The following is a 26,383-nucleotide window of genomic DNA, read 5'->3' as shown; positions in this document are numbered from 1 at the left end:
CTGCCTATATTAACTATAGCATGTGTGCGTACTCTGTGTCCAAGGAAATAGTCACATCCAGCATGCTCACTTGGGTGCTCAGATGAATTTCCCAGGGGTTTCTCCTTTGTCATAATAGCCAATACTGTTGGTTAGGCCTGGGACAACTCTTTCAGTTCTCATTTACAAAACTAAGGCATTCTTTTACTGGGGGATTCACTGAATGTCATAGTATTCTGTATAGAACAGCAAACAGTTTTTATTTGTAGCAATCTAAGATTGGGGGATTTGGGCTGATGGGGAGAGGAAGAGACTTGAATCATATTAAGTGTGATCATTCTTATGGGAAATGGTTTATCTCAACAATTTTGGTTGCATGCGTTAAATAGAGTGGTAGTAGCTCTCATACATATAACCTGAAAGAGATCAAGGAAAGTTGGAGTATGTAAAAATCTGAATATTAGCAAGGTATAGTTTAGGACTCTTTTTTTTTCAGACTTTATTTATTTATTCATGAGAGACACAGATAGAGAGAGAGGCAGAGACACAGGCAGAGGGAGAAGCAGGCTCCATGCAGGGAGCCCAATGTGGGACTCGATCTCGGGTCTCCAGGATCATGCCTTGGGCCAAAAGCAGGCACAAAACAGCTGAGCCACCCAGGGATCCCCTAGATTAGAACTTTTCATGTGATGTGGAAAGACTAGTGAGCTCAATTATAATGTATAAGGTAACATTTTGTATACTGTATGAAATCAGACACTGAATATATAAATAATCTCCAAGGAGAGGAGTAAAGGAAGATATTCTGTGGAAGACAGAAGCATAGCATTGTAATTTAAAACAGTATTTTTCCAAGTATACATCATGCTCAAATAGTGGGCCATGGAATCAAGTTGCTACGACAAAGTTTTTTTTTTTTTTTTTATTAGTAATCACTATTAAACTTAAAATAGAATGAGATAGAATATGCCAGAGTACATCACATATAGTTAGACTAAGGATTTTGTATAACTTTTGCGTCAGTTGTATACATACATGAGTATAATTGTAAATTGTTGAGTTCCCCAGTCCAAATACTTTGAAAGCCACATGTTTCAAAGAAGCGGAGGCATAGAGTGGATACATGAATCCCACTGTTGTGATCAAAACAGTGATTATATAGAGTCTATTTATATATGGTTCATTGCTGGTAAGCACAGTTGGAACCAATGGAACACACGCAAATACATTTTTTACTGTTGGAGGTAAGATTAGTGGCAAAAATGCCTTGTATGTTTTGATTTAGTTCAAATAGCTATACCACTGTTCTGTTAGGAAAAATTGCTTTTGTTTTTTGTCTTCCATCATTTACTTAGTTTGCTACCATTTTCTGTTTTGCCCAGGAGATTGCATCAACAATTTGAAAGCTATAAAGAACAAGTGAGAAAAATAGGGGAAGAAGCACGACGTTACCAGGGAGAGCACAAAGATGATGCTCCGACTTGCGGAATCTGTCATAAGACAAAGTTTGCTGATGGGTGTGGCCATCTCTGCTCCTACTGCCGCACCAAGTTCTGTGCTCGCTGTGGAGGCCGCGTGTCTCTGCGATCCAACAACGTGAGTGTTCCCTGAGTGTGCAAGGCACTCTGAGTGCAGAGGGAAAAGCAGTGCACCTCCCAAGCAGAAAACACATGCATGTTAGAAAGCACACCTGGGAATAAATGTAGACGTTCATGTTCCCCGTCCCCATTTTCTGTTTTTCATGAGGTTCCTAGTAGTGGAGCAGTGATGAAAACAATTCATAAAAAGGTATTTTCCATATGTATCTCAATAAACAATTCCCATTCAAAACCCACAGGTTATCTGTGGGAGTAAATTTTCTGAGGAAGGTAGTAAATATATATTTAGTATCATGAATTATAAAACTCTTGCAAGTAATTATGCCCAGTTCTTCTTGTAAAATGAAAAAAAAAAGTTTCATTTCTGCAACTGCTTCAGATTGAATGAAAGTAAAATATAAGGTAAACTGCATGGCATTAAAATTAAACCAAGATAATATGTATGAAGCAATGATGAGCTTCTGTGAGAGTAATTTCCTATTTATTGTCATAGTAAAGTAATGTAGTGCTAAGTTTCTCTAATGGAAATTATTTGGATATTTAAAGAGTATGTCAAAACATACTCTTTTAAATTGAGGGGATTTTTGCACTATTTTCTTCTCTATTTACTTCTCTATTTAGTTTAATCCAATGAAGTTTCCTTGTTTGGCTTAATTAAATAAGAGCTGGTCTTCTGGTAAGCCAGTGCTTTAAATATACACAATCATATTTAGTCCTCTTAAGTATGATTATTGATGAAGTTCTAAATAAATTCTAATAATTTAGAATACATTTTAATGTACTTTATTATAATCCATATCATAGTACAGTAAAATTATTTATAGGGATGTCTGGGTGAGTTTTCTTTGATATAGATCTGCAATGTAGTACAGAACAGTTAAGATTATCATGTACCTGAAGAATTCCCAGTATTTCCCTAAGTTATTTCCTATATTATTTAATTACATACGCAATTTAACATAGTACAAAGTTATATTTAAAAATAATGTGGAAGCTGTAAGTGCTTTTGATATTTTCCTAATTGAGAAAATCATAGTCAAAATCAAAATCAACCTCCCTATCACCATTGTATTCATTGGTAGTGTATTTGAATTGCAAGTAGGGTATTCTAAAAATCTCTTCCAGTGGAATTAAGATATTCAGTAAAATAGATCTATCGTGTATGTTAAGGTGAGCCCACTGTTATCTTCGTGGCCTTGGGAAGATAATTAACTTCTCTGAACAACAGCTTCTTTATCTATGAAACTGATAATAATAATTACTGTATATGATTATTATGATAATTAAAATCTAGGTCTTTATGATATTTATTTAATTTTTCTTTAGGTGCTATTCTGATTAACAAATAAGTTTTCCTCCTAAAAGTTCTTTAGTTAATTTTCATATGTTATGTTAAAGCTTTTTAAAACAACTTTGGGTTAAAATACCACCTGGCACATAAAAAGGTGCACAAGACCTGTTTGTTAATTATCCCTTCTTTAGTGTTCTTAAGTGCACTGGTTTGAAATGAATTCTCACAGATGAGACCTGGGCATGATAGTCAAAGTATTTAACAAACCATTTGGTATAGGGGTACTGTCCAATTCGAAAGGTATGGGCAATAAGTAGTAGTGTGCAAATCAGCAGAGTGTAACTACTGACAGAGAACTTACGTTGTTGAATGTTTTTAACTTTCTACTTATAGGTTTGAGGAAAGTTGACAATACAGTTAACTATTGATATATTACAATTACTTGGGTTAAACTCATATTTAAAAGAAATTGAGCTAAGAGGTACTCTGCTTTGGAGTAGACATCCAAGCCTAATGTGGTCAATCTGTCTTTACTAAACTCATCCCATTTGCAAAAAATATTCAGACGAACAAAATAAAAGAAAGCACTGCTTTAATATTTAATCAAAAATATATTCACATAATAATATTAATAGTAATTAAGATTTCTTTCTGAATAATGTTTTAAATATACGTGTAATAATCCAAGTTCTAAAAATTTTGGAAATTATAGTACTCAATTTTTGTATCTTCTTATATATACAGGATCTGTATGTATTCATTTTCAATGAAAGCTTGAACAATGAATACTTTGGGGCAGAGTAAACATTTACTTTTTAAAATAACTGTGTTTTAACAGTTTAAAATAATACATGATTGTTCTCTTTAAATCTATTTATTATATATGCCTTATTTTTATTTTTCTCTTCTTCTTTTTCCTCTCTTTTTGCTCTGCTTCCTTGGATGCTTTCCCAAAGGAGGACAAAGTGGTTAGAATCCATGCTTTCTTTTTTATCATTTGTTATTATAATGTTGTGAACTTTATTAAGTGAATGTTTCACCTAGTCTTGCTAGTCACTATAATTTCACAAAGAAAGTATGTGCTAGGAAAAGCTCATCCCCTGTTCTCATGGAAAACAAATAAATAAAATGAACATCTAGGGGCATTACAGAGCTTTATATTAATAGGTAAAGTATGGGTAGTTTGAGTTCATGGGAACAGTGATGTTTTAAGTCATTTATAACTTAAGTCATTGTGAACCAATTTGTCCTCTTAGCTTTCTGAGTTTTGATGATGATTCCATCTGCAATATGGAATAAACTCATTGGAAAAACAAACTCCAATAGGTTGTACCTTTCTCAGCACTCAGTAGATGCATAGGCAGGTGATTTGAAATTTTATTGCAGAAGAAATTGAATATACTGGTTTAGTGCCAAGAATAGGTCAAATTAAAATCAAAAGCTCAAAATAAAATGATTTTTCTATGGAACACAAGTGGCAGAGTTGTCCTACTGAATCACATTTTGCCCCCTTTTTCCTCTCTCATGCATAGAAATCACTCCCTAGGGTAGTAAAAGGTCACTTTTCACTCTTACCAGCTATAGAAACCACAGAGGCTAGACTTATGAAGATAGGATCCAATTGGAATGTTCAGTCAACCTGTCTTTTGTACGTAAACTATATAGTTTCATTTGGTGTAAATTACAATTTCCCCAAAGCTCAGTAACTTCCCAATATGAGACTGAGGCAATGAGTATTTTGGGTTCAATATATCAACTCAGCTGCCTTTCAACTGTTTTAAAATTTAAATGATGTATACTATAGTGCATACATAGCAAGCACGACATTAAGCTGAACATTAATATTTTAATGTTGATACTAATATATGTTCATCAGTTTTTTTTCTCTGAGAAAAGAATCAGGTTGAGAATTATATAGGATAGTTAGTTTTCACTAAATGTGTTTGCACCATTGGTGACATGTGAGATCATCTTAGGGGTATTATTTTAACATATTAATGTACTGTATTAGAAAAAATATCAAACTAGAATATCACACCTTTGGTTTAATGAATATTACTTTGAGTTAATCTGCATTTGAAATGTAGATAATTTTAAATTACTTTAAAGAATAAACATTTAAGTAAATAATAATGCTGGTGCTTTATAGGCCTGGTGGTATAAGGCTTCAGTTACTCTTCTAGGGCTGGGCAGACTCATTGTCGCTTGGGCAACACTTCCCGTAATGGTAGGTTTTTTTGTACTTATTATGATTACTGACTGTGTAATGAGAATTCAGGTACATTTTGTGGTTCTCAGGCTAAAAATGGAGTGGAAAGACCTATAAAATACAATCGCTTTCAGTTATTTTCTTTAATTAGAATGCTTATATCTACCACTTATTTTTAAGTACCAAAGTACTTAATTATGACAAATCATAATTTCATTGAAACCCTTTTCAGTCTGTTGAAGTTGTTCAAGTAATTGCCATTTGAATCCAAGGAAACTGAAACCAGATTTTGTTTTAGTTGAGTTAAAGAGAATAACCAAATAGTAAACAAAGTGCTTGATTGTTGGTTCTTTTCCTATTTCTCTGAGCTCTTTTATTTTTGGTAAAGAAATGATAATTTATAGTGTATGTGTTGGTGTGAGTGGAAAAGGAAGAGGAATAAGGGTAAATAAAATGTTTCTAAAAACAATCTACATCTTGGTCAATAAAATAATAAGGAATTTTGCTTAGTCTGTTAAATTGGTGAATAAATATGACTAAAATACTAATGTGTATGATATGAAGACCTAAAGATAGCTAACATATAAACATGCCTTTTATTAAGTCCAGCAAAAAGTATTAATGATCATATTTTTTGCAGACTGGCAGTTTTTTATTTTAAAACTTCACTCAGCCTGAATCACCTCTCTTAATAACTTGAAGGATTATGTACTTGCTTATAAGGAAAATGGCTGTCATAATCACTTTGCAATTGACACATGTGATAGCTTATAATAGGAGAGCGTTTTATATAAATGCATACTCTCATAGGTAGATTATGGTTACTTATTTCCCTGAAAGCTCTCTTCCATGCCTAAATATATAGGAATAGTGTAGAATTCCTCACAGTTTGTTTAAATTGCTTTTGACTTTGTTTTTACTCTCTATTTGGTGCTGGAGTATGAAATTTAGGTAACTCCTTTGATAACATGAACACTTTGTTGTTGGTAAATCAGCTTCCTTGAATCCTCCAAGTTAAATTTCTTTGGGATTTCCCATAAATTTTCATCAGTATTTCTTTTTTGGTTGGGTGAGAGGGATTGTTTTACAAATATAGAAACTAAAAATGAACTTGCTACACTTCTAGTTAATCTTTATTTTCACAAAAAGTGTCAGGTTTTATAAGTTAAGAGTGTAAAAAAAATAAGTTAAGAGTATTTTATAGAAAATATCAGCAATACCATGAAAAACAGGATCCTACCATTTTCTCATTCTTCTCAAATGTGAAAACTGCACATGCCTACCTTTAAAATATGTGTAAAAAAAACAGATAGACAATAGATAAAAAAACAAGCAAGTTAATAAAATCAACCATTTTAAAAAATGACTTTCATGATTGTACTAAATATTTATTTTTATTATAAAAAATCTTCTGAGAGTTGTCCACATTTAGTCCATGTCATGACAAAGAATATGATCATAGTTTTCAAACTTCATTCTTTAGAAAAAGTGAATGTTAGAGTTTGCCTGGGCTCACTTTCCTGTTCTTGATCTTTTTGTTGTTGTTGTTTTGTTTTTGTTTTTGTTTCATTTTGTTTAATCTGATGACTGCTTTTTTCTGCAAGAATTGTTCTCTTATTCTTCCCAGAAAAATAATACAGGCCTAAAGTTTTAAAATACAGACATATAGACAAACATTTCAATAAGGAGATGTTAGGGTGCCTCAGAGGAGAACTTTGAATAAGCAATTTAGTTGATTATATTTCTTTTTTTATTTTTAAGATTTTATTTATTTATTCATGAGAGACACACAGAGAGAGGCAGAGACACGGGTAGAGGGAGAAGTGGGCTCCATGCAAGGTGCCCGACATGGGACTCAATCGTGGGTCTCCAGGATCATGCCCTGGGCTGAAGGCAGGTACTAAACTGCTGAGCCACCCAGGCTGCCCAGTTGATTAGATTTCTCAAGGTATTTCTTATGTTGTTGTGCTTATCCTTTAGGGGAGTAACACATCAAGTTGTAAAAACTACTGTTAGGTAATTCAGAAAGTTGTAAATTTTTTATTCCAAATTTGTTTTAGGAATTCACTATACTATTTTTCAAGGGCACGAAATCTTTTTTCTTTTCCTTTTTTTTTTTTTTTTTTTTTTGGTAAGTGGATGTAGAGCCCAACATGGGTCTTTAACTCAAGACCCTGAGATCAAGACCCAAGTTGAGATCAAGAGTTGGACACTTAACCTACTGAGCCACCCATGGGTGCCCCATGAGGCATGGAATCTTAATCTCTTGCTCTTAGCATTACCATTTAGGAATGTTTGCTAATATTCAATAATCATTAGGAATTTTGTAATCCAGTTTTGCTCCACCCCAAAATCATTATTTAATGCACTTATAAAACTTGTTTCAGGAAATTGCAATTTCACAAATCAATGTTAAATACAGATGCTAGTACAACAAAAGGAGTTCCACTCGAGTATAGTAAAAATAGTCCCTTGTAGTATAAGGAAAAGAGCTGCAGAGAAACAGCTTTCAGGAAGCTAAAGACTAAACCATGGGTGAATGCTCTGGTTTTTGTGAACATAAGTTGATAAATTTCTTGTTTATATACCTAAGAGTTGAGTTATTGAGTCATTTAATAGCTCTATGATTAACATTTTGAAGAATTGACAAATTTCCCTAACAGCCATACAACAATGTTTAAGGGTTCCAATTTTTCCACACTCATCAATACTTGTTATTCTCTGTTTTGTTTTGTTTTGTTTTGTTTTGTTGAGCCATCATGTTGCACGTGAAGTGACATGGTATCTCATTGTGCTTTTTATGAAACTATTTTTAAGTGAAAATAATCAAACTGGCTTGATATCTCTAAGGAGTCATTTTGATTTTGTGGATTTAGATTCTTACATAAAAATGCTTCCACGTTAGCAATTTCTTGAGAAAGCTTTTTTTTCTTAAAAGGCTAGCATATTCATAGTATCAGAAATTCAGTTTCTTTCTTCTCTAGAGATTATGTCCCTTATGTTAGAATTATATATGTACTTATTAATCTGTATGAATCAGAACAGGAGCTCTGTCAAATCTAAGATACCTTAGAATCTAATATCTGCTGTCTAGACTAACTATCCCGAGGGTGCACAACACAAGTAAGAGATTTTTTTTTATTGCCATTTGACTGGTTTTTAAATATGCAGAAAGAACTAGCAGCTTCAGCAGATTTACCACTCAGCCACAGGCCCAAAATTAACACACAAACTGAAGCCCAGAATGTAAAGGACTATTTTTTTACTGTGTACAAGATATTTTCTTGAGTGATGTGAGCTTTTAGTAGCATGTAAACAGTTATACAAAAAGACTAAGTAACAACCAGATTTTTTGTCATCAGCTACTCAAATTTCATTATATCCTTGATGTCTGCCATCCAACAGATTTCATTAGCAGAGAGATTCTCTATTATTGTTGCTACTAGTGGGGAGTATATTATTATTCACAACTAAAGCCAATTTTTGTGTGATATTACTAAAGCCACTCTAGCTCTCTTATGGTTGCTGTTTACATGGTATATCTTTTGACATCCTTTTGACTTTACCTACTTTTATCTTTGAATCTAACATGTGTCTCATATTAATAGCATATGCTTAGATCTTGTTTGTTTGTTTGTTTGTTTGTTTGTTTGTTTGTTTAAAAGACAGCCTGACAATCTCTGCCTTGTGATTGGATTTTTAATTCATTTGTATTTAATATTATTATCCATATGATCGTATTTGTCTCTTATTTTCCTTTTATGTACTTCATTTTTTGTTCCTCAGTTCCTTCTTTACTGCTTTCCTCTGCATGAAATGAGCCTCTTCTAATCATGTTTTAATTATGTCAGTGATGTTTTTCAATACATTTTCTGAGTTAGTAGCTCTAGGGTCTCCAATATACATCTTAACTTATAAGAATCTAATTTTACACTACCTTACTTCCAATAAGAGATATAAATACTAATTCTATATAGCTCTATTCTCCTTTCCCCCCTTTATGTACTATTATTTTAATAAATTTTATGTCTATATATGTTAAAAATTCAATAATATATTTTTGTAATTATTACTTTATATAATTATATAATCTTATGTATTTTAATGAAGCTGAGAGAAGAAATAAGAGCAAGCATGTATTTATAGGATTTGTTATATAATATTCTTATTTACTATTTTTGATTTTCTTCATTTCTTCCTGTGGATTCAAGTTACCATCTGGTATTCTTTCTTACTCCAATGCAACATTGCTTTCACCCACTTCCTTTATGCTGTTATTGCCAAGTATATTTGATTTCCATATGTTGCAGGTTTGACAATACTAGTATTTTATTATTGTTTTATACTATTTTTAGAATCATTTAAAGAAGAAATAGGAAATAATACTTTTATATTTACCTGTATAATTATCTTTACCAGTTTTTGTTTTGTATGTGAATTCATATTATTGTCTAATGTCACTTCTAGCCTTAAGAATTTCCTTTAGTGTTTCTTTACAGTGAATCTAATGAATTCTATCAGCTTTTGTTTATTTAGGAATGCCTTTATTTCACCTTCATTTTTTGAAAGTTAGTTTTACTGGATGTAAGATTCTTGGTTGACAGCTTCTTTTACTTCTTTCAGAACTTCAAATATATCATCCCACTGTCTAAGACCTCCATTGTTTTTATTTGAAGTTAGTTATTAATTTTTTAAGAGTCTCTTGTACATGATCAGTTATTTTCTCTTGCTACTTTCAAACATTTATCTTTCCCAGCTTTTGACATCTATTATTATGTGTACCTCCTAGTATGTACCTCCTAGTATGGTTCATTGAGCTTGTGGATATAGTTTAATGTTTCCCATAAAATTTGGGAAGTTTTTCAGCCTTTATTGCTTTGAATTTTTTCTGCCCTTTTTTTCCTCACTATTGCCACTCCTATTATACATATGTTGGTGCGCCTAATGGTAGCCCACATCTCCCTGAGGTTCTGAACATTTTTCATCATTGTTTTCTCTCTTTTCATCAGATTGCATAATTACTATTGATCTATCTTTAAGTTCACTCATTCTTTTTTCTGCCAACTTATAATTAATGTTGAATCCCTGTAGTGATTTTTTTTATCTTGGTTATTGTACTTTTCAACTCTAGAATCATTTTAGTTTTTAATAATTTATGTCTTACTGTATCTACCTATTTGATGTTACACTGTTAGAACTCCCTTGATTCATTAAACATGGTTCTTTTAGTTCTTTGAACATATTGATAGTAGCTCATTTAGTATCTTCATCTGATATTCCCAATATTTAGGTCCTCTCAAAGGAGGGTTCTGTTTTCTGCTTTTTTTTTTTCCTGTTAATGAGACACACATTACTGTTTCTTTGCATGTCTCATAATTTATAGTTAATTCCTGGTTGTTTCAGATAACACATTGTAGCAAATCTTTGTGTGGTCCTTTTCCCCCTCCTGGGGTTTCTTATTTGTTTGTTTGCTTCATTTTTTGTTTAATGAGTTGGCAGTATTATTTCAGTGAAACCTGTTTCCCCTGCAGTGTGAAATTTCTGATATCATTAGATGTGGGCACAGCTTTGGAAATGTACATATCACTCTGACCTCCTCACCACCGGGGATGATAGTGTTTTTAATCAGCTGTCTTTGTCTCTCTCTTTTCCTGATCTCCTTGTTAAGCTTTTAGCTATTCTGCTTGTGTTGGATTCAGTCTTTAAAGCTTACTCCAATTCCAGGTGCTTCTTATCTGTTTCCCTAGATCTCCCTCTTAAACTTCTAGTTTGTGTATTGTTTCACTCACTGCTCTCATAGAACTATCAGCCTCCTCCTGTGGTTCAGTACCATTGTTCTTAACAGTGATGTTGTGCTTGAACTTTTCCAACCTCTGTTCCAAATAAAATCAGTTCCCTCAGGGGAAAGCTACAAAGCTTTTCTAGAATCTGCCTTTTCCCCTAGTCAGAACCTCTGTGCTATTTCTCTGGAGATAGAGATAGGGACAGAAGCCTGCTTCTCTCAGATAGATACTCTTGCTCTATGAATGTGGCACTGGATGAAGTTAGCAACCTTTGTTCTTACTTTTCCTGGAATAGAACCTCTGCCCTAAGAGCAAGCTAGGACATAGATGATTGAGGTCCAGTAATCTTGGTCTGCCACACCTGCATAGAACTTCAGTCCTACAATTGGGAAATGAGTAGAGGAAGGGAACTCCTAACCATTCAATTACACTTGCCTGGAATAGAGCTTCTGCAACAGAAAGCCAGAATGGGGGAGTGAGAAATGAAAATGACCTTCTCCTCTGGGGTAGATACTGTAGTCCTTCTTTGGGAACTGGTGGTAGGTGGGAAAACCTATGTTTTTGGCTATATCCCCCCAGAATAAAACTTCAGTCTTGCTGAGCTGGTTGAGGGAAAGGAAGGGAGTGAGTTGTAACTCAAATGCAACAGACTTTCACTGTTCTTATGGGGATTTAGTAGATTTTCTCGAATAAACATTTCTCCATTTTCTACATGCCCTTTGGACAAGTTCAAGGGACTTTAAATGGATTTTTTTTAAGTAATTTTCACTAGTATGGTTGTTTTACCAGAGAGGGAGTCTGCAGAGCACCTCATATCACTATTCTAGAAGAATCTTGATAGTTCTGTGTTAACATTTATCCATTCACTAATTCATTTATTCATTTTTCCCAGTCATTTTTTCATTCATTCATAGGTTTTCTCCCATTAGCAGCCTTATATATAATGATTTTTCAAAATTAATTCTCACTTAAAAAATGCAATTTTATAGTGATAGATACCAAAATGCACTCTTTCAGTTTAATTTAATATAAAAGTTACTTATTATTTGAGCTTATTATTTGCATATTCAGATTAACTGTGTATGTATCAATGCATAATAATTTTTATCTAATACTATATTGAATAAAACAGAATTCCCGAAAACTTCCTCTTTGTGTATAGGATGACAACCATCTGGAAATTCTATCAATATCCATACTCAAACCTTTTAGTGCCAAAAGTATCATGTGCCCATTTGCTTACAAGCCTTGAGATCATGACCATTTTTCATATTCTCTTATTAGAAGTGTTTTGGAGATATCTTTAAAACTTTGTAAAATATATTTTAAAATTATTGGACTTGTTTTGCAGATACTTAAAATTTTTTTTAATATGTTCTAAATCTGGTAGTCATAACTTGAAGTTAGACACCTATATCTTAAGAAATCCTTTTTGTCATATATTCTCTTACTATGGAATTTAATAAATAAATATTTTGACTGAGTAATTTGTTTTACTGGGCAATAGAATATTTTCACACATATAACTTCAACACAAGTATTTTTTCAAAATTCCATTTAAATTGCTTTAAAATGTTAGAAAACTAAATTTGTGAATTTACTTTATAGATGTATATGTTGTAAAATATTAAGTTTCATAAAAAAATCAATCAAATGTTTTTATTGACCAATGAAGTGCTGTTGCAGCAAATTATATGGGTAAAAGTAGAAGATTCATCTTCTATTGGGAAAACATTACTTCTGGTCTCTGCAATTAATTCTAGGAATTTGAAAATGTCTGTGTCTTTAAACTACATAAAAAACTCAGAAGACCAACAGTGCCAGTCCTTAAACATAATATACAATTATATTGTTTTGGTACAAGCTAAACCAGATAGGACAATCACAGTGGGTAGATGCACTTGATAGGTAGTATCATAGGAGGTTTTTAGGGAGGGCAGTAAGTCAAGACTCAGATTGGTGATGGAAATAGATGATCATAGAGGCTTCTTGTTTTACTCAGAGTTGTTGATGTTTTCCTTGTTTGTTGTTGTTAGTCCTTACTTTTAGACATGGTTTAAAAAAATTATTACTCATTATAATATTTTGTTGGTGTGTCATAAGAATATCTCTTCTCAAATTTATATATTTTGGTTCTTGAAATTTACAGTTGCTAGATGTGCCTAAATTCTTATTAGATATCAAAAGACCATTTATTGGGGGTTTTGTAGAGGATATTCATGCATCAAATGCAGTTTGGATTAATTTACAAGTTAACAAGACTATTAACATGTTTTTATACTTTTGTACCCATGCTTAGTTTCTATCAATACCAAAACAATGTTGGTCAAGTTTTCCAGTTGACAAACAGTAGTTTACCAAATGTAAAGAGCAACTCAAATTCATCCCCCACATGAAGCCCTCCCTTGAGTGTCTCAGGCAGAGTTAAGAGTTAGGTCTTTCTACACATTTTATACACTTTTATTATAACATGTTCTATTGATTAGTGACTTTCTTCTAGGTATGGAAAGAATAAATATTACCTTGAATACTCAGTGATGAGCACACTACTTGACACACACTAGATACCCAATTCATGTTTGTTGGAAAAATGTGAATTAAATGAAATAACAAATAGGTTCTCTTCAACTCTGACATTTTATATGTCTATGAAATGTTAGCTGTGGAAAATCATTCCTAGAAACTAATGTTTAATAAGCATGTTTTTCTTAAATACTAGATAACAAGGCCAAATTCTTATGCAGTTTATATCAGAGATTCCACAAACCCTTAGCATTTGTTGGTGTCAGCCCAGTTCAGTTGTTTTTAAATCATCCTTCTTTGACCATACATCACCACTGAACTATTTCAGGAAACAATATCAACACTGTCACTTAACTCAACTTTTTGTTTCTATTTACCAGAATAATATGTTCTTTTCTTTTTCTTTGAGTTCTCTCTTTTCTTGGAGATTAAAGAACCAAATACTATCCTACTTTTATTGTGGGTTGACTATACATCAATACCTCTCATTTTACCCTATATCTGACTCTGTGTTCTCCCTATCTTTGCTTTATTTTCAGTTTGGTCAATAGTAAAAGTTGGATATCAAGATGAATTATAGGACATAGTGTAAAAAATATAATAGGGATTATATAAAATAAGTTAAAGCATATACAGGCATACCACATTTTATTGTGCTTCACTTTACTACATTTCACAGATACTGCAATTTGTTGCCAGAAATTGAAGATTTGTGGAAACTCAATGTCAAACAAGTCTATCAGGACCATTTTTTCAATAGTATCTGCTCACTCAGTGTCTCTGTGTCACATTTTAGTAATCCTTGCAATATTTTAAACTTTTTACTGTTATATTTGTATGGTGGTCTATGATCAATGACTACAATCACTGAAAACTCAAGTGATGGTTAGCATTTTTAGTAAAAAAGTGTTTTTTAATCAAGGTGTTAATATGAATTGTGGAGGTTTTATTCAAGTAAATTTTCTCTAATTTTTAAAAAGATGTTACTTATTTGAGAGAGAAAGAATGGGAGAAGGGGCAGAGGGAGAGGAACCAGCAGACTCTCCACTGAGCATGGAGTGCAATGTAGGGCTAGATCTCAGGATCCTTAGATCATGACCTGAGCCAAGTCAAACACTTAACTGACTGAGCCACCCAGGTGCCCCAACTGATTTTTGTAATATTATATAATAAGGCTGTTTCTTAGAGAAACACTTGCTTTGATTCCTCAGAAAAGTTCCACTATTTTCAAATGAAATTTTCATTCAGATTGATTGAAATTCCTTTTCTAAATTTTAGTTTTAGATGAAGAAGAAAGCTTTCATTTTCTCTTAATCCAGTCTGTCAGTTTTCTGAAAGATAAGCATGGTACTATGGGAAGGAAGTTATGCAGCAGGTAGTTCAAGACAGAGTTCCTTGGTTCTTCTCACTAGCTTTCTGCCACTCTGATTCTAGCATGCCTGTTCCCCTTTCCTTTGGCAATATCTTCAGTATCATTCAGGGATTGAGATTTCTTTTCCTCCAAGTATTCTGTTGATTATACATGTCTCCAGCCACTACAGATGCTTCTGAGCTTCTAAGTATCCATAACAGGTCAGAGTTCTAATTGTCCTAGAAAATAGGGAGGCTGAGGAAGCCTCAGCCTGGCAGTAAATGTGTTCACAGATGTTTTTTAAGCATTCCAACTTTACATGTACAAAATCCAACTCCTGATTTTACCTTCCAAACTAGCTTATTCTATAGTTTTCTTCACTGCAGTAAAAGGCAACTTCATTATTCAAGTAGCTCAAACAAAAACTTTGGAATCCTCCTGACTTCTCTTTTTTTCTTGTCATATATTATATCCCATTTCTAAGGAAATTTTGTTGCTCTGTCTTCAAAATATATCCAGAATGCAACCTCTTCTTACCACCTCCACTTCTGTTGACCTGGTACAAGATCATCTAGTCTGAATTACTGCACTGCTTTCCAAAATGACCTCTCTTTTCTGCCACCTAAAACTCCACTCCCCAGTCTTAGCTTAACTAGAATGATATTTTAAAATATGAAATAGATCAGGACGCCTGGGTGGCTCAGTGGTTTGGTGCATGCCTTTGGCCCAGGGCGTGATCCTGGGGTCCTGGGATTGAGTCCCACATCCAGATCCTTGCATGGAGCCTGCTTCTCCATCTGCCTATGTCTCTGCCTCTCTCTCTCTGCTCTCTCTCTCTCTCTCTGTCTCTCATGAATAAATAAATAAAATCTTTAAAAAATATGAAACAGATCATATCACATCTCTGCTTAAAACCTTACAAGGACTTCTCATCTCATTCAAAGTAAAATCCAAAACCTTTGCAGTAATACTCAAATTCTGTGTGATCTGTACCCCACATATACACTCATCATCTCCCATTACTCTCCCACCTGCCCACTGTCTTCTGCTTGTACCTTCTTCCTGTCCCCAGTTCATAACAAACAAAAACATGCCTAGAATTCCTAGCATAGCTGTTTCTTTTCCTGAAACATTCTTCTCATTATTTACTCCTAAATTCCTTTGATCTTTGCTCAAACAAGACCTTCTCAAAGAGGCTCTCTCTAATCACTCCATTTAAAATGTTGGCACTTCCTCAGTGCCAGAATATCCTTTCCCATTTTTCATCTTTTTCTCCGTATTACTTTCACCAGCAAGAAAAGAAATATATATTAAATAATATATAATATATATTAAATATATTAAATAATATATGTTAAGTAATATATATTAAATAATATATATATACACACAGAGAGACACATAAACACATCTCTTTATTTGTTCATTGTGAGTTCTGTGGAAAGGAGGTTTGTTTTATTTTCTTCAGTATCCCTAGAGCCACCAACAATGAATGACACAGATAGGCACTCAGAAAATATGATTTATAGATTTATGAGTATATAAATATATTTATCTATGGATATCTATCTACCTGTTGGTTCTGTTTCCTTAGATAACACCAATATAATTTTGTATATATCATGTAGGCATACCTAGATATATAACATATAATATATACCTATCAATCTATGTGATTCTAGGTGATATATATATAATGTAATATATAATGTAATCTGTAGTATGTTTTTTAATGGAATCTCTTATGAAATGTTACTATATCAAACATCAAATGAACAACTGAAGGAATTCTTCTCTAATGCATCTTGAAATTATCTTGGAAAGAAAAATGTTTGGATTATGTCAACTCACTGTTGAACTGAAAAACTTTTTTAAGATTTATTTATTTATTTGAGAGAGAGAGAGAGCAAGCACAAGCAGGAGAACAGGCAGAGGGAGAGAGTTAAGTAAAGGGAGAGAATCTCAAGCAGACTCCTCCTTGAGTGCAGAGCCCATGTGGGGCTCAAACCCATAGCCCTCAGATCATGGCCTGAGTCCACATCAAGAGTTGGCTGCTTACCTGACCAAGCCACCCCGACGCCCCTGAAAAACTTTTCCATTGGTGAAGCAAGGTATTGTGTTAGAGAAAATGAGGGAATTAGAATTTGACTTGTCACAATTCAGTCAGTGCAAATGAACGAAAAAAAACATAATTTTATAATTTATTTTTAATTAGCTTAACACTTTTTAAATGTTCTGCAAAGTAATTTCCAAATTACACTATTTCATGGACCTGTATCCTCACTGATAGTTGTGCTAGTTATTATAGACAAAATCTTCTTAGATAGAGATTAAAAGTGTGGCCAGAGAAGTTTAGTGTTTTTCTGTACATCAAAATGTTGACAAGATGTGGTTGAAAATCCAGAGTACCTGCCTCAGAGCTTGTGGCATTTAAAATAAAATCATGTGGTTAATTTCTTCCAAGATAAATTCCAGGGTTATAAAAATAGTCCCTAGTATATACAACAAATTTTAAAGAGAATATTAAATCTCATATTTTATTTGTAGACATGTTTTTAATTCCTTTGGTTTGATCTAATTGCTTGAATGACATGGGCCATATTTTAATTTTCTTGGTGTTTTCCTGAGCAATCACAACAATGCTGTAAATAGCACTCTATGAACTTTGGTTTTTTGGTTTTTGTTCTTTCAAATTCTATGAACTTTGAATGAATGAATGAATGAATGAATGGCACTTCTCTGTTAACTCTTCTGTCTCAATCAAGTGTTTTTGAAATTCCAAAGTTAGAAACTCTAAAATATAATTTTGCATTTTAACATATCTCTTTCCAAAAACAAAATCATTAGAACTGTACTTAGCTATTGTATGGAGCTGTCCTATCAAAACAATGACTTCTGGCATTGCCTTCTCCACTCTGTTCAGATTAATGGTATGAGAGGATATTTAATCCCCTTCTTTCCTACACAGGGCGCTGGATATACTTAAGTTGAGAAGAATCAAAGGAGGCTCCCCAGAAGCTTTTTCCACTTAACTAAGTGCATATCTGAACCTACCTCAGGAGTGAATGGGGCATGTATAAGGATGAGATCAGATTCTAGTATTTTGGAACATTTACTTGAGATTTGCAAGCAAGCAATTTTCCATTTCATAAATGAATGCTTCCTCATCATACATTTCTTGATTGGTTCTTTATTATTAACTGGAATGGATTAATTTATTTCAGTTTATATCTTTCATAGGCATATGAGTTTGGCTGAAATCAAATACGTATAGGCCCTGAGATTTCCTACTCAGACATAAAATAGATAACATGTTCTAGTCAAAGTATGGTATTATTAGAAACTGATTTCATGAGTTCTTTTGATTCACTCTTTTATTAGAAGGTTTATTTTTGGAAATATGTGACCCAAATACATAATGCATTGTATTTTTGTCATCTTTTATAAGCCAGTTAAAATATACAATATCAAATTGGATTTCCAAAGTGATTGTATTTGTTACAAACATTTGGACTTATCTTTATTTAGCCTTATTGGTGGTCTATAGGAAAGTATTTTTCTCACTTAGATTTTTGGATAATGTATTAGCAAATTAAAAAGTAGAATATTATAAGCTATTTTTCTATAAGTTATTGCAGTTTTTATTTTCTAATGCTTTTTGAAGGTGTTATTTCTTTTTTATTTTATTTTAGAAGGCTAAAACTGTGGTTAATTCTTCAACTTACTATAGCAAATATCTCCTCACCTATTCCTAATTCAGCTGTGGGGTTAATGTCATTTAATTTATAGTAGACGATGCAAATTCCTACTACTGCAGCTGGAAGATTTTTCATATCCTTAGTTGTTTGTATTAAGATACTGTCTTTTGAACCTAATGTTCTGTTTGCTTTCACAAAAAGCCTTAAAAATAGTATCTTTGAAATATTTAATTCCAAATCATAAAACAAATAAATCATAAAACAAATCACGTTTAAACATATTTTAGAACTAGAGAATATGGCTAGCAGGAGTAATCCTTAATGACAAAATATAAATATCTGATTGCTATATAATTTTGCTTAGAGGTTGTATAAATCTTTTCCTTTTCCTACTTAACATAATTTCTATGGCATTGCTGAGATGACCACTGAGGCAGTCTGAACTAGAGCAAGCCCTCAAACAATGGTCATGTGCACACCTGCTCTGGGCTCTAGTTTTTTGCTGGTTTGTCACTGATGCACCCCTCAGCCCTACAAGGTGGGCCTAATCCCCACTTATAGATGAGAAACTGAGGCCCAGAGAGGGGAACTAGGGCCTCTTGTCTCTGTGCCTTCCTGATCACTTATGTCACCAACCACTGACTCTGGGCACCCCTTGAAGTACACTCTGTGGGCTAATTCCCTCAGTCTTCATAGCAGCCTTTGGGAGGGGCCATCAGGATCTAAAGGTGATATATCACCCAGCAGTGATCACCAAGTGCCATCTCCACTACTTCGTTTGGGCACCTGTATATTCCTAACCGTAAGCTTCAGTGATGTACCTGCTGCATCTAGTTCAGACTGTCTTGGTGATAATCTCAGCAGTGTCATAAGAAATTATGTTATGTAGGAATAGAAAAAGATTTATATCATCCCTTAGCAAAAATATTTAGATAATTATTCAATTTTCAGAATTTCTCTACTGTATAGGATTAGCTAACTTTTTCTGCAAAGGACTAGATAGCAAATATTTTATTTATTTTTTTAAATTCTTTATTTAAATTCAACTTAGTTAATATATAATGTATTATTAGTATCAGGGATAGAATTCAGTGATTCATCAGTTGTATTATAATACCCAGTGCTTATTACATCAAGAGTCCTCCTTAATGCACATCACCTGATTAACCCATCCCCCCACCCACCTCCCCTCCAGCACCCCTCAGTTTGTTTCCTAGAGTTAAGAGTTTCTTACGGTTTGCCTCCCTGTTTTTATCTTAATGTAATTTTCCTTCCCTTCTCCTATGTTCATCTGTTTTGTCTCTTAAATTCCACATTTGAGTGAAATCATATGGTATTTATCTTTCTCTAACTGACTTATTTTGCTTAGCTTAATACCTTCTAGTTCCATCTACATCTTTGCAAATGGCAAGATTTCATTATTTTTGATGACTAACATTATATAATGTGATATATATATAATGTGATATATATATATATCATGAAGAAGATATATATATGAAGATGATATATATATATCATCTTCTTTATCCATTCATCTGTCAATGGACATCTGGGCTCTTTCCATAGCCTGGCTATTGTGGACATTGCTGCTATAAATATTAGGGGGTGTGTGCCCCTTGGAATCACTATGTTTGTAGCCTCTGGATAAATACCTAGTGATGCAAATTGCTGGGTCATAGGGTAGTTCTATTTTTAACTTTTGGGGGAATTTCCATACTGTTTTCCAGAGTGGCTGCACCATTTGCATTCCCACCAACAGTGTAAGAGGGTTCCTTTTCTCTGCATCCTCATCAACATCTGTTGTTTCCTGAGTCATTAATTTTAGCTATTCTGACTGGTGTGAGGTAGTATCTCACTGTGGTTTTGATTTGTATTGTCCTGATGCTGAATGATGTTGAGCATTTTTTTCATATGTTTGTTGGCCATCTGTATGTCTTCATTGGAGGAATGTCTGTTCATGTCTTCTGCCCATTTCTTGACTGGGTTTTTTGATATTTGGGTGTTGAATTTGGTGAGTTCTTTATAGACTTTGAATACTAGTCATTTATCTGATAAGACATTTGCAGTTATTTTCTCCTATTACATAGGTAGCCTTTTAGTTTTGTTGACTGTTTCCTTTTTGGATACCAAATATTTTAGGCTTTGTGAGACTTAAGGTCTGTTATTTCTTTATTATTATACTATTATTATTTTAATGATCATCATCATTATTCTTAGCTCCTGAGCTATTCAAAAAGAGATAGTAGGCAGGATTTGTCCCATAGGCTTGTAGGCTGCTAACCCCTGAGTGGAATAAAAGGAGCAATTTGTCTCATTGTATTATTAATTTTATCCACTATATTTCTTACTTACTAAAAGTGTGTGTGTGAGGGAGAGAATACATTTTTTCACTGTCTCATGAACATTGAATGAGATGCTAATATGTCAAAGATTTAGCAAACTATCTGACATATAATAAGCATTAATAAACTGTATTATACATATGTGTAATAATATATAACATGATATGTAATATATTAAGTAGTTTTCTAATATGTAATGCATTATATAAACTATCAAAAGGACTTATGTGTGTATATACGTGTACATATATGTATCTGTGATTATTTTTATTAAATCATGGATTCTTGAATGCCATCCAACTGGAGTCCCTTTTTCTAATAATAGAAATTATCATAAGAATCTTCATGTGTAAATGTGAAAACTAAATATATGATTAGCATTTGATAAATGATAGCTCTCAATATCTAGTTATCAATATATATAAACTTTTTAGGGTGATAGAAGTAAGGTATGTGTATTTTATCATAAAATGAAACAATTCAATTTCCTTGATAATATACTCATCATTACACATATCCCTGGTTTTTGCTCTTAAATTATTAAAATTTCATAAAAATTGATAAATTATGACAATATCACAAATTTAAAAAGATAAGAAATTCTCAGGTGCCTTTAGAAAGAATCATCTTTTTAATAGTTAACAGAGTATTGTAACATGTTACTAAAATCAACATTATCATAATTTGTTACAAATATGATTCTGGATTGCTTTTCCAGTTTGCAGAATTTTGAGAATGAAGATCCAAAGTTCCTTTTCAAAGCTTTTCTTTACTCATTTCTTCTTACTTCCCTCCTATCAGAGAGGAAACACTCATCCCAATACATAATGTTCTGTTAGCAGATATACTTTCTCCATATAATTGTTGCTTATTGAGGTTAATACTTTATATTTACCTTCTCGTTAACATTAACAAAAAACTGACTGTTTTTAATTTATGAGCTTCAGTATCTCTTCCCTACTGTGATCTGCATTCTTTCATGCTGTAGGTTAATGTGGGTACCTGCTGTGAAGGTTTTCTTTCTTTTTAATTTGTGTATACTGTATCACATGCTGAACTGTGTTCTGTTTTCCAAATTTATTGTGTGGTGAGTATATAAAGGCACTTGGAGCATCTTAATTTACTTCCATTAACATAATTCTGCTTGTGAGATTTCATCCCATGAGGCCAATGGGAAATTCACTTTCAATAATCACTGAAGTTTAATTCCCCAACCCTGTATCTCCCCAGTCCCTAGAGGTGTGATTTATGTATGCAATACCAAAGCATTGTAAGAACTCCCCAAGTCTCCAAGTCCATATCAGCAACCGGAACCTTTGGAAAGTTCTATCCCATACTTGGAGCATGGCAATCTTGATGAAGCAGAGGCTCTGTGCCTCTGGTCCGACTTTTGGAGAAATAAAATTAAAAACAAAGTTTTTCTGGGGCGTATATATGGCACAGTTGGTTAAGCATCTGAATCTTAGTTTTGGCTCAGATTGTGATCTCAGGGTCCTAAGATTAAGCCCAGTATTGAGCTCCACATTCAGCATGGAATCTGCTTAGGTTTCTTTCTCCTTCTTCCTCTACCCCATCCCCTGCCCCCACCTCAAGCATGTGTATGCTCTCTCTCACTCTCTCCCTCTCTCTCTAAAATAAATCTTTTAAAATCTCTTCTACACAGGTAGAAGAGAAAGAAAATAGCTTTATTATTGAGTAAGCATTAAAGTAGAATGTGATGCACACCACAGACAATCCCCCAAGTATGGCAAAGACAAAAATAAATCTTACCCTTTTATATATCCAAATGGATTGCATATGCATCCTCAAAATAAACAGTAACTAATCAAGAGAACTTGATAGCACCATTTGTCACATATAGTTCATCCTAAAGGTATTTGATAAACAGGGTGACCATCTATATTAGCTAATTGGCTTTATCTAAAGCTAAAATAAACTTAACATATTTTTATGGCAAATGGTAGTACAACTTGGAGACAGGCATCAGAAGAGATTAGCCTCCTACTTTCCCTCAGAAACTCAGAGAGAATAGGCTTCCTTCATGATTGCATTACCAAGAAATGGCTCCAACTCCTTGGAAAAAATATTGCTGGGTCTTAAAACTGGCAAGAGGCTTATTTAGCTTTTAAAAACACATACATTTCAAAGAGACAGGGAAAGAACTTACCAATTTTCCAAAGTAAAAAGAAAAAGGGATTGGAGGAGTCTCTTCCCTTACTTTGAACAGAAAGAATGAGGTCTCTTTTAATTTTTTTTAACTTATCTTTGCCCTTCCACAATCTCCTTGCACCTACACACAGCCATCCCCTTAAAGGTTTTGCTACTTGCCCAGGGCATAGTCCATGCTGGAGTCTCTGCTATTGTCAGGACAGCCAATCTCCAGCCTCTTCAAGACTGGGAATTCTTTCAGGATTCTTTTCATAAAATCCACAATGCTAATTTATCTTACAAAAAAAAAAAAAAAAAAAGTCCTGGGGTGGAGGGCACCTGAGTGTTTCAGTCGGTTAAGCATCCAGCTTTTGAGTTTGGCTCAGGTCAGGAACTCTGGGTCTGTCGGATAAAGCCCCATGTTAGCTCCGCACTCAGCTGAAAGTCTGCGTGGTGTTCTCTCTCTCTCCCTCTGCCCCTCCACCTGCTTGTGTGCACATGCATAGTGCATACTCTCTCTCTCTCTCTCTCTCTCAAATAAATAAAATCTTTTTAAAAATCTCTAAGACAAGGAAATAAAGAATAGCCTGATTTGAATATGGCTCTGAAATCTGGGGACAAAAACCACAGATTAATATCTTAATATGTTATTTTCCCACCATAACACTATCATTATTTTTACTTCTTACATAGTTTTTGAAGTTAACTGAATTGACCAGATTACACTAATTACAAGCTTTGTGTGTGTGTGTGTGTGTGTGTGTGTGTGTGTAAATATTTTTTTCTGTAGTTTTAGCCCATATATATTATTGAGGATTTAATTTCCTTTGAGTATAATGTTCTCTCTTTAATATTCTCACATTGCATGTGATAATTCCTAATTTATGAGATTAACTCATTACAGTCTGTATCATAGCATAATAATTGCTCCCATTTTATTAGTACTTTTGAAAAATTTTACAGATATTTCCTCCATGTTAAAGTTTCTCCAGAATTGTTTTCATTATTCTCTGTTCACCCCTCTCAGACTCCAAGAAGCCTATGAATGAATACTTACCCTATTTGCTCTGAAATGATCTTTTGATAAGTTAAACCTACTGGTGTCAGTTCACATGCAGTTAAAGAACCATTCTATCCATCTTTTTATTAAAATAAGATTACCTGTGAAGTATTACAGTACTCCATAATTACCTTAATAGCATGTGATTCTGTGTTTACAAATGGCCTATGAATTCAATTTGTAATTGAGCAGGGACTTCTATTGTGTGTAGGAAATGGCTATGTTTGGGGTGATGATAACAATGACCCAGTGGGAGCTGGATGATCTGTGCAGCTCTATGACTTGGGGGGAAAAAATCACAGCTTTTCTTGACTAAGTTTTCTACTTGTAAAATGGAAATAATATTATTAGACATTACCTACTGCCCAGAGCTACTAAATAAAACAAAAAGAGTAAGAAACTTCTCCAACTGTAAACTATATGTCTTTTTTTATTCATAGTTTTTGCATAAGACTCAGGTGGTAAGTAAAACAAAAAGAGCTAGGTAAGCATTCCTGATTACTGCTCATTTAATGTATTGGGCCCTATTTTTTTTTTTTAATTATAACTCTTTAACTCATTGTAAACTGCTAAAAATGGACAGTTCATTTCTGTTTGAGTGTGATTTTTGTAATAAAATAGTAACTGCATCAAACCATTATTTTATATTTATCTACCCATGTAGTCTCAAGAAGCATCCATGAAGTGTAATGAGCAAAACATGGCCTGAATATTCATGCTACAAAACTATATTGTTGCTTAGCATTCCTGTTCAGATGTTGTAATATATGACTTTTTAAAGATCCTTCAAAAGTTTTCTATCCATATAACTTCAGGATGAGAATATTTTGAGTCTTGCAAAATGATTAGAAAGAATTAACTATTTCAACCAGCTGATTTTCATTAATAAGAATTTCTGCAGATTTTGTTTAAGTTATTTTGGAAAAGAATTTGATTTTTTCTTCTTTTTTATCTTGCTGACTGTTTTGAATTTAAAATTATTTTTTTTTCTCTGTATGTACCAATTATTTGTGTCAGCCCAAACTGGCTAGATGATTATTTCAGATACTTTATTATTTAATATGCTTGAATGATATTTACTTTTATGTGCTGTAAGCCATTCCCAGCTACTTTTTTCAGAATTTATTATTGTATATACCAGCTTTATTTTCCAGAAAAAGGCATATTTTACTTTATTCATATATTCATTCCTTTGCTGTGAGGTTTGATTATTTTCAGTTCAATATTTTATCAATGTTACTGAAGCAGCTAAGCATAAATTGTGTATATTACACATCCATTTTTTTTAAGTAAAATATCAAGGTAGAGCCTGATTATGGAACTAGGTCATAATGATGGATAATCTTCTTAGAGACATCTGTTTTGGGGATATTCTGCAGTTTGATCCACCAAATTCTCTTACAGCAGCATTGACATGATTCTGTTACTGTACATTTTTTTTTATCTTTGTGCTTTTATTATTATTTATTCTTCCACACATAACACATTTGTAGAACCATATTTTGGAACAAATATCAGTTATCATCTATCTTGTAGTGGCAAAATTATGTCCCACAGATTATTTGGGAAGCTGCATGAAAGGTTAAAGGACTTAAATTTTGATATATCTTGAGTAAAATATACCAGGGCACTGGAAAAGGATATGTATAGGCCCAGAATATAGATAAAAAGAAGACCAGGCATTTATTTTCAAAACAAAATTGGCAAAATATTAAAATAATAACTGGAAGAGACTCACTAAACTGTGAAAATTTCCACATTGTTGTTTCAAAGAAATTTGACAGTTCAGAAAACACAAAGTTAAAAATGAGAGAGTGTTTTAAGAGGCAAATAAGAATTGATCAGTTTGGTTTCTCAGGCATTGATGAATTACCTACAATGTTCTTAATATATCTTTTTGACTCTGTTGCTTTCTTTCAGTTGAGAGAGACCTATCCCTTACATCTGTTGATAATAAAAATTGTGATTACCAAGGAGAAGTTCATCAATCTTCATTCTCAAAAATCGAGAGTTAGAATTCTTGTATACTGAGCACAATGGAAAGTGGCTCAGTTCATCCCTAAAGATAAAAATAAAATAGTAGTATAATGGCCTAAATGTGACCAAATGTGACAGTGATAATATCATAATGAAAGTTAATTTGCATAGTATATCATTTAAAAGTATCACCAGTTATAGAGGCAGACATTTTTGGGTTAATATTTCTTAAGTACATAATGTTGTTACAGTTGGTGTTCTCAGATGTGTGTGTGTATTATACATCTATATATTTTTATTTAATTATATAGCCTTATTATTTTCATGTGATAGATGAGGAAACTGAGTCACAGTGCAATTACTGTTAAGTTATTACTTAACTTGTTCCATGCTTCACTTGGAGAAGTCTGTTATGAAAAAT

General features: G+C 33.1%; 1 protein-coding gene across 46 annotated transcripts in view; it reads left to right on the top strand.

Annotated features, from left to right (window-relative positions):
- Positions 1-26,383, top strand: part of RIMS1 (regulating synaptic membrane exocytosis 1) — a 477,109-nt gene that overhangs the window by 199,932 nt on the left and 250,794 nt on the right. For 44 of the 46 annotated variants that reach the window (XM_077903404.1, XM_077903447.1, XM_077903445.1 and 41 more), the window contains 2 exons: positions 1,362-1,575; positions 3,825-3,836. In XM_077903404.1, the coding sequence (XP_077759530.1) occupies positions 1,362-1,575; positions 3,825-3,836 (226 nt within the window). The remainder of the gene's footprint in view (positions 1-1,361; positions 1,576-3,824; positions 3,837-26,383) is intronic. The other 2 variants (XM_077903403.1, XM_077903405.1) reach the window with 2 other exon arrangements.

The sequence above is a fragment of the Canis aureus genome, chromosome 7 (genome assembly GCF_053574225.1).
Source record: "Canis aureus isolate CA01 chromosome 7, VMU_Caureus_v.1.0, whole genome shotgun sequence".
Taxonomy (NCBI): Eukaryota; Metazoa; Chordata; class Mammalia; order Carnivora; family Canidae; genus Canis; species Canis aureus.
This window is presented reverse-complemented; position numbering and strand designations above follow the sequence as displayed.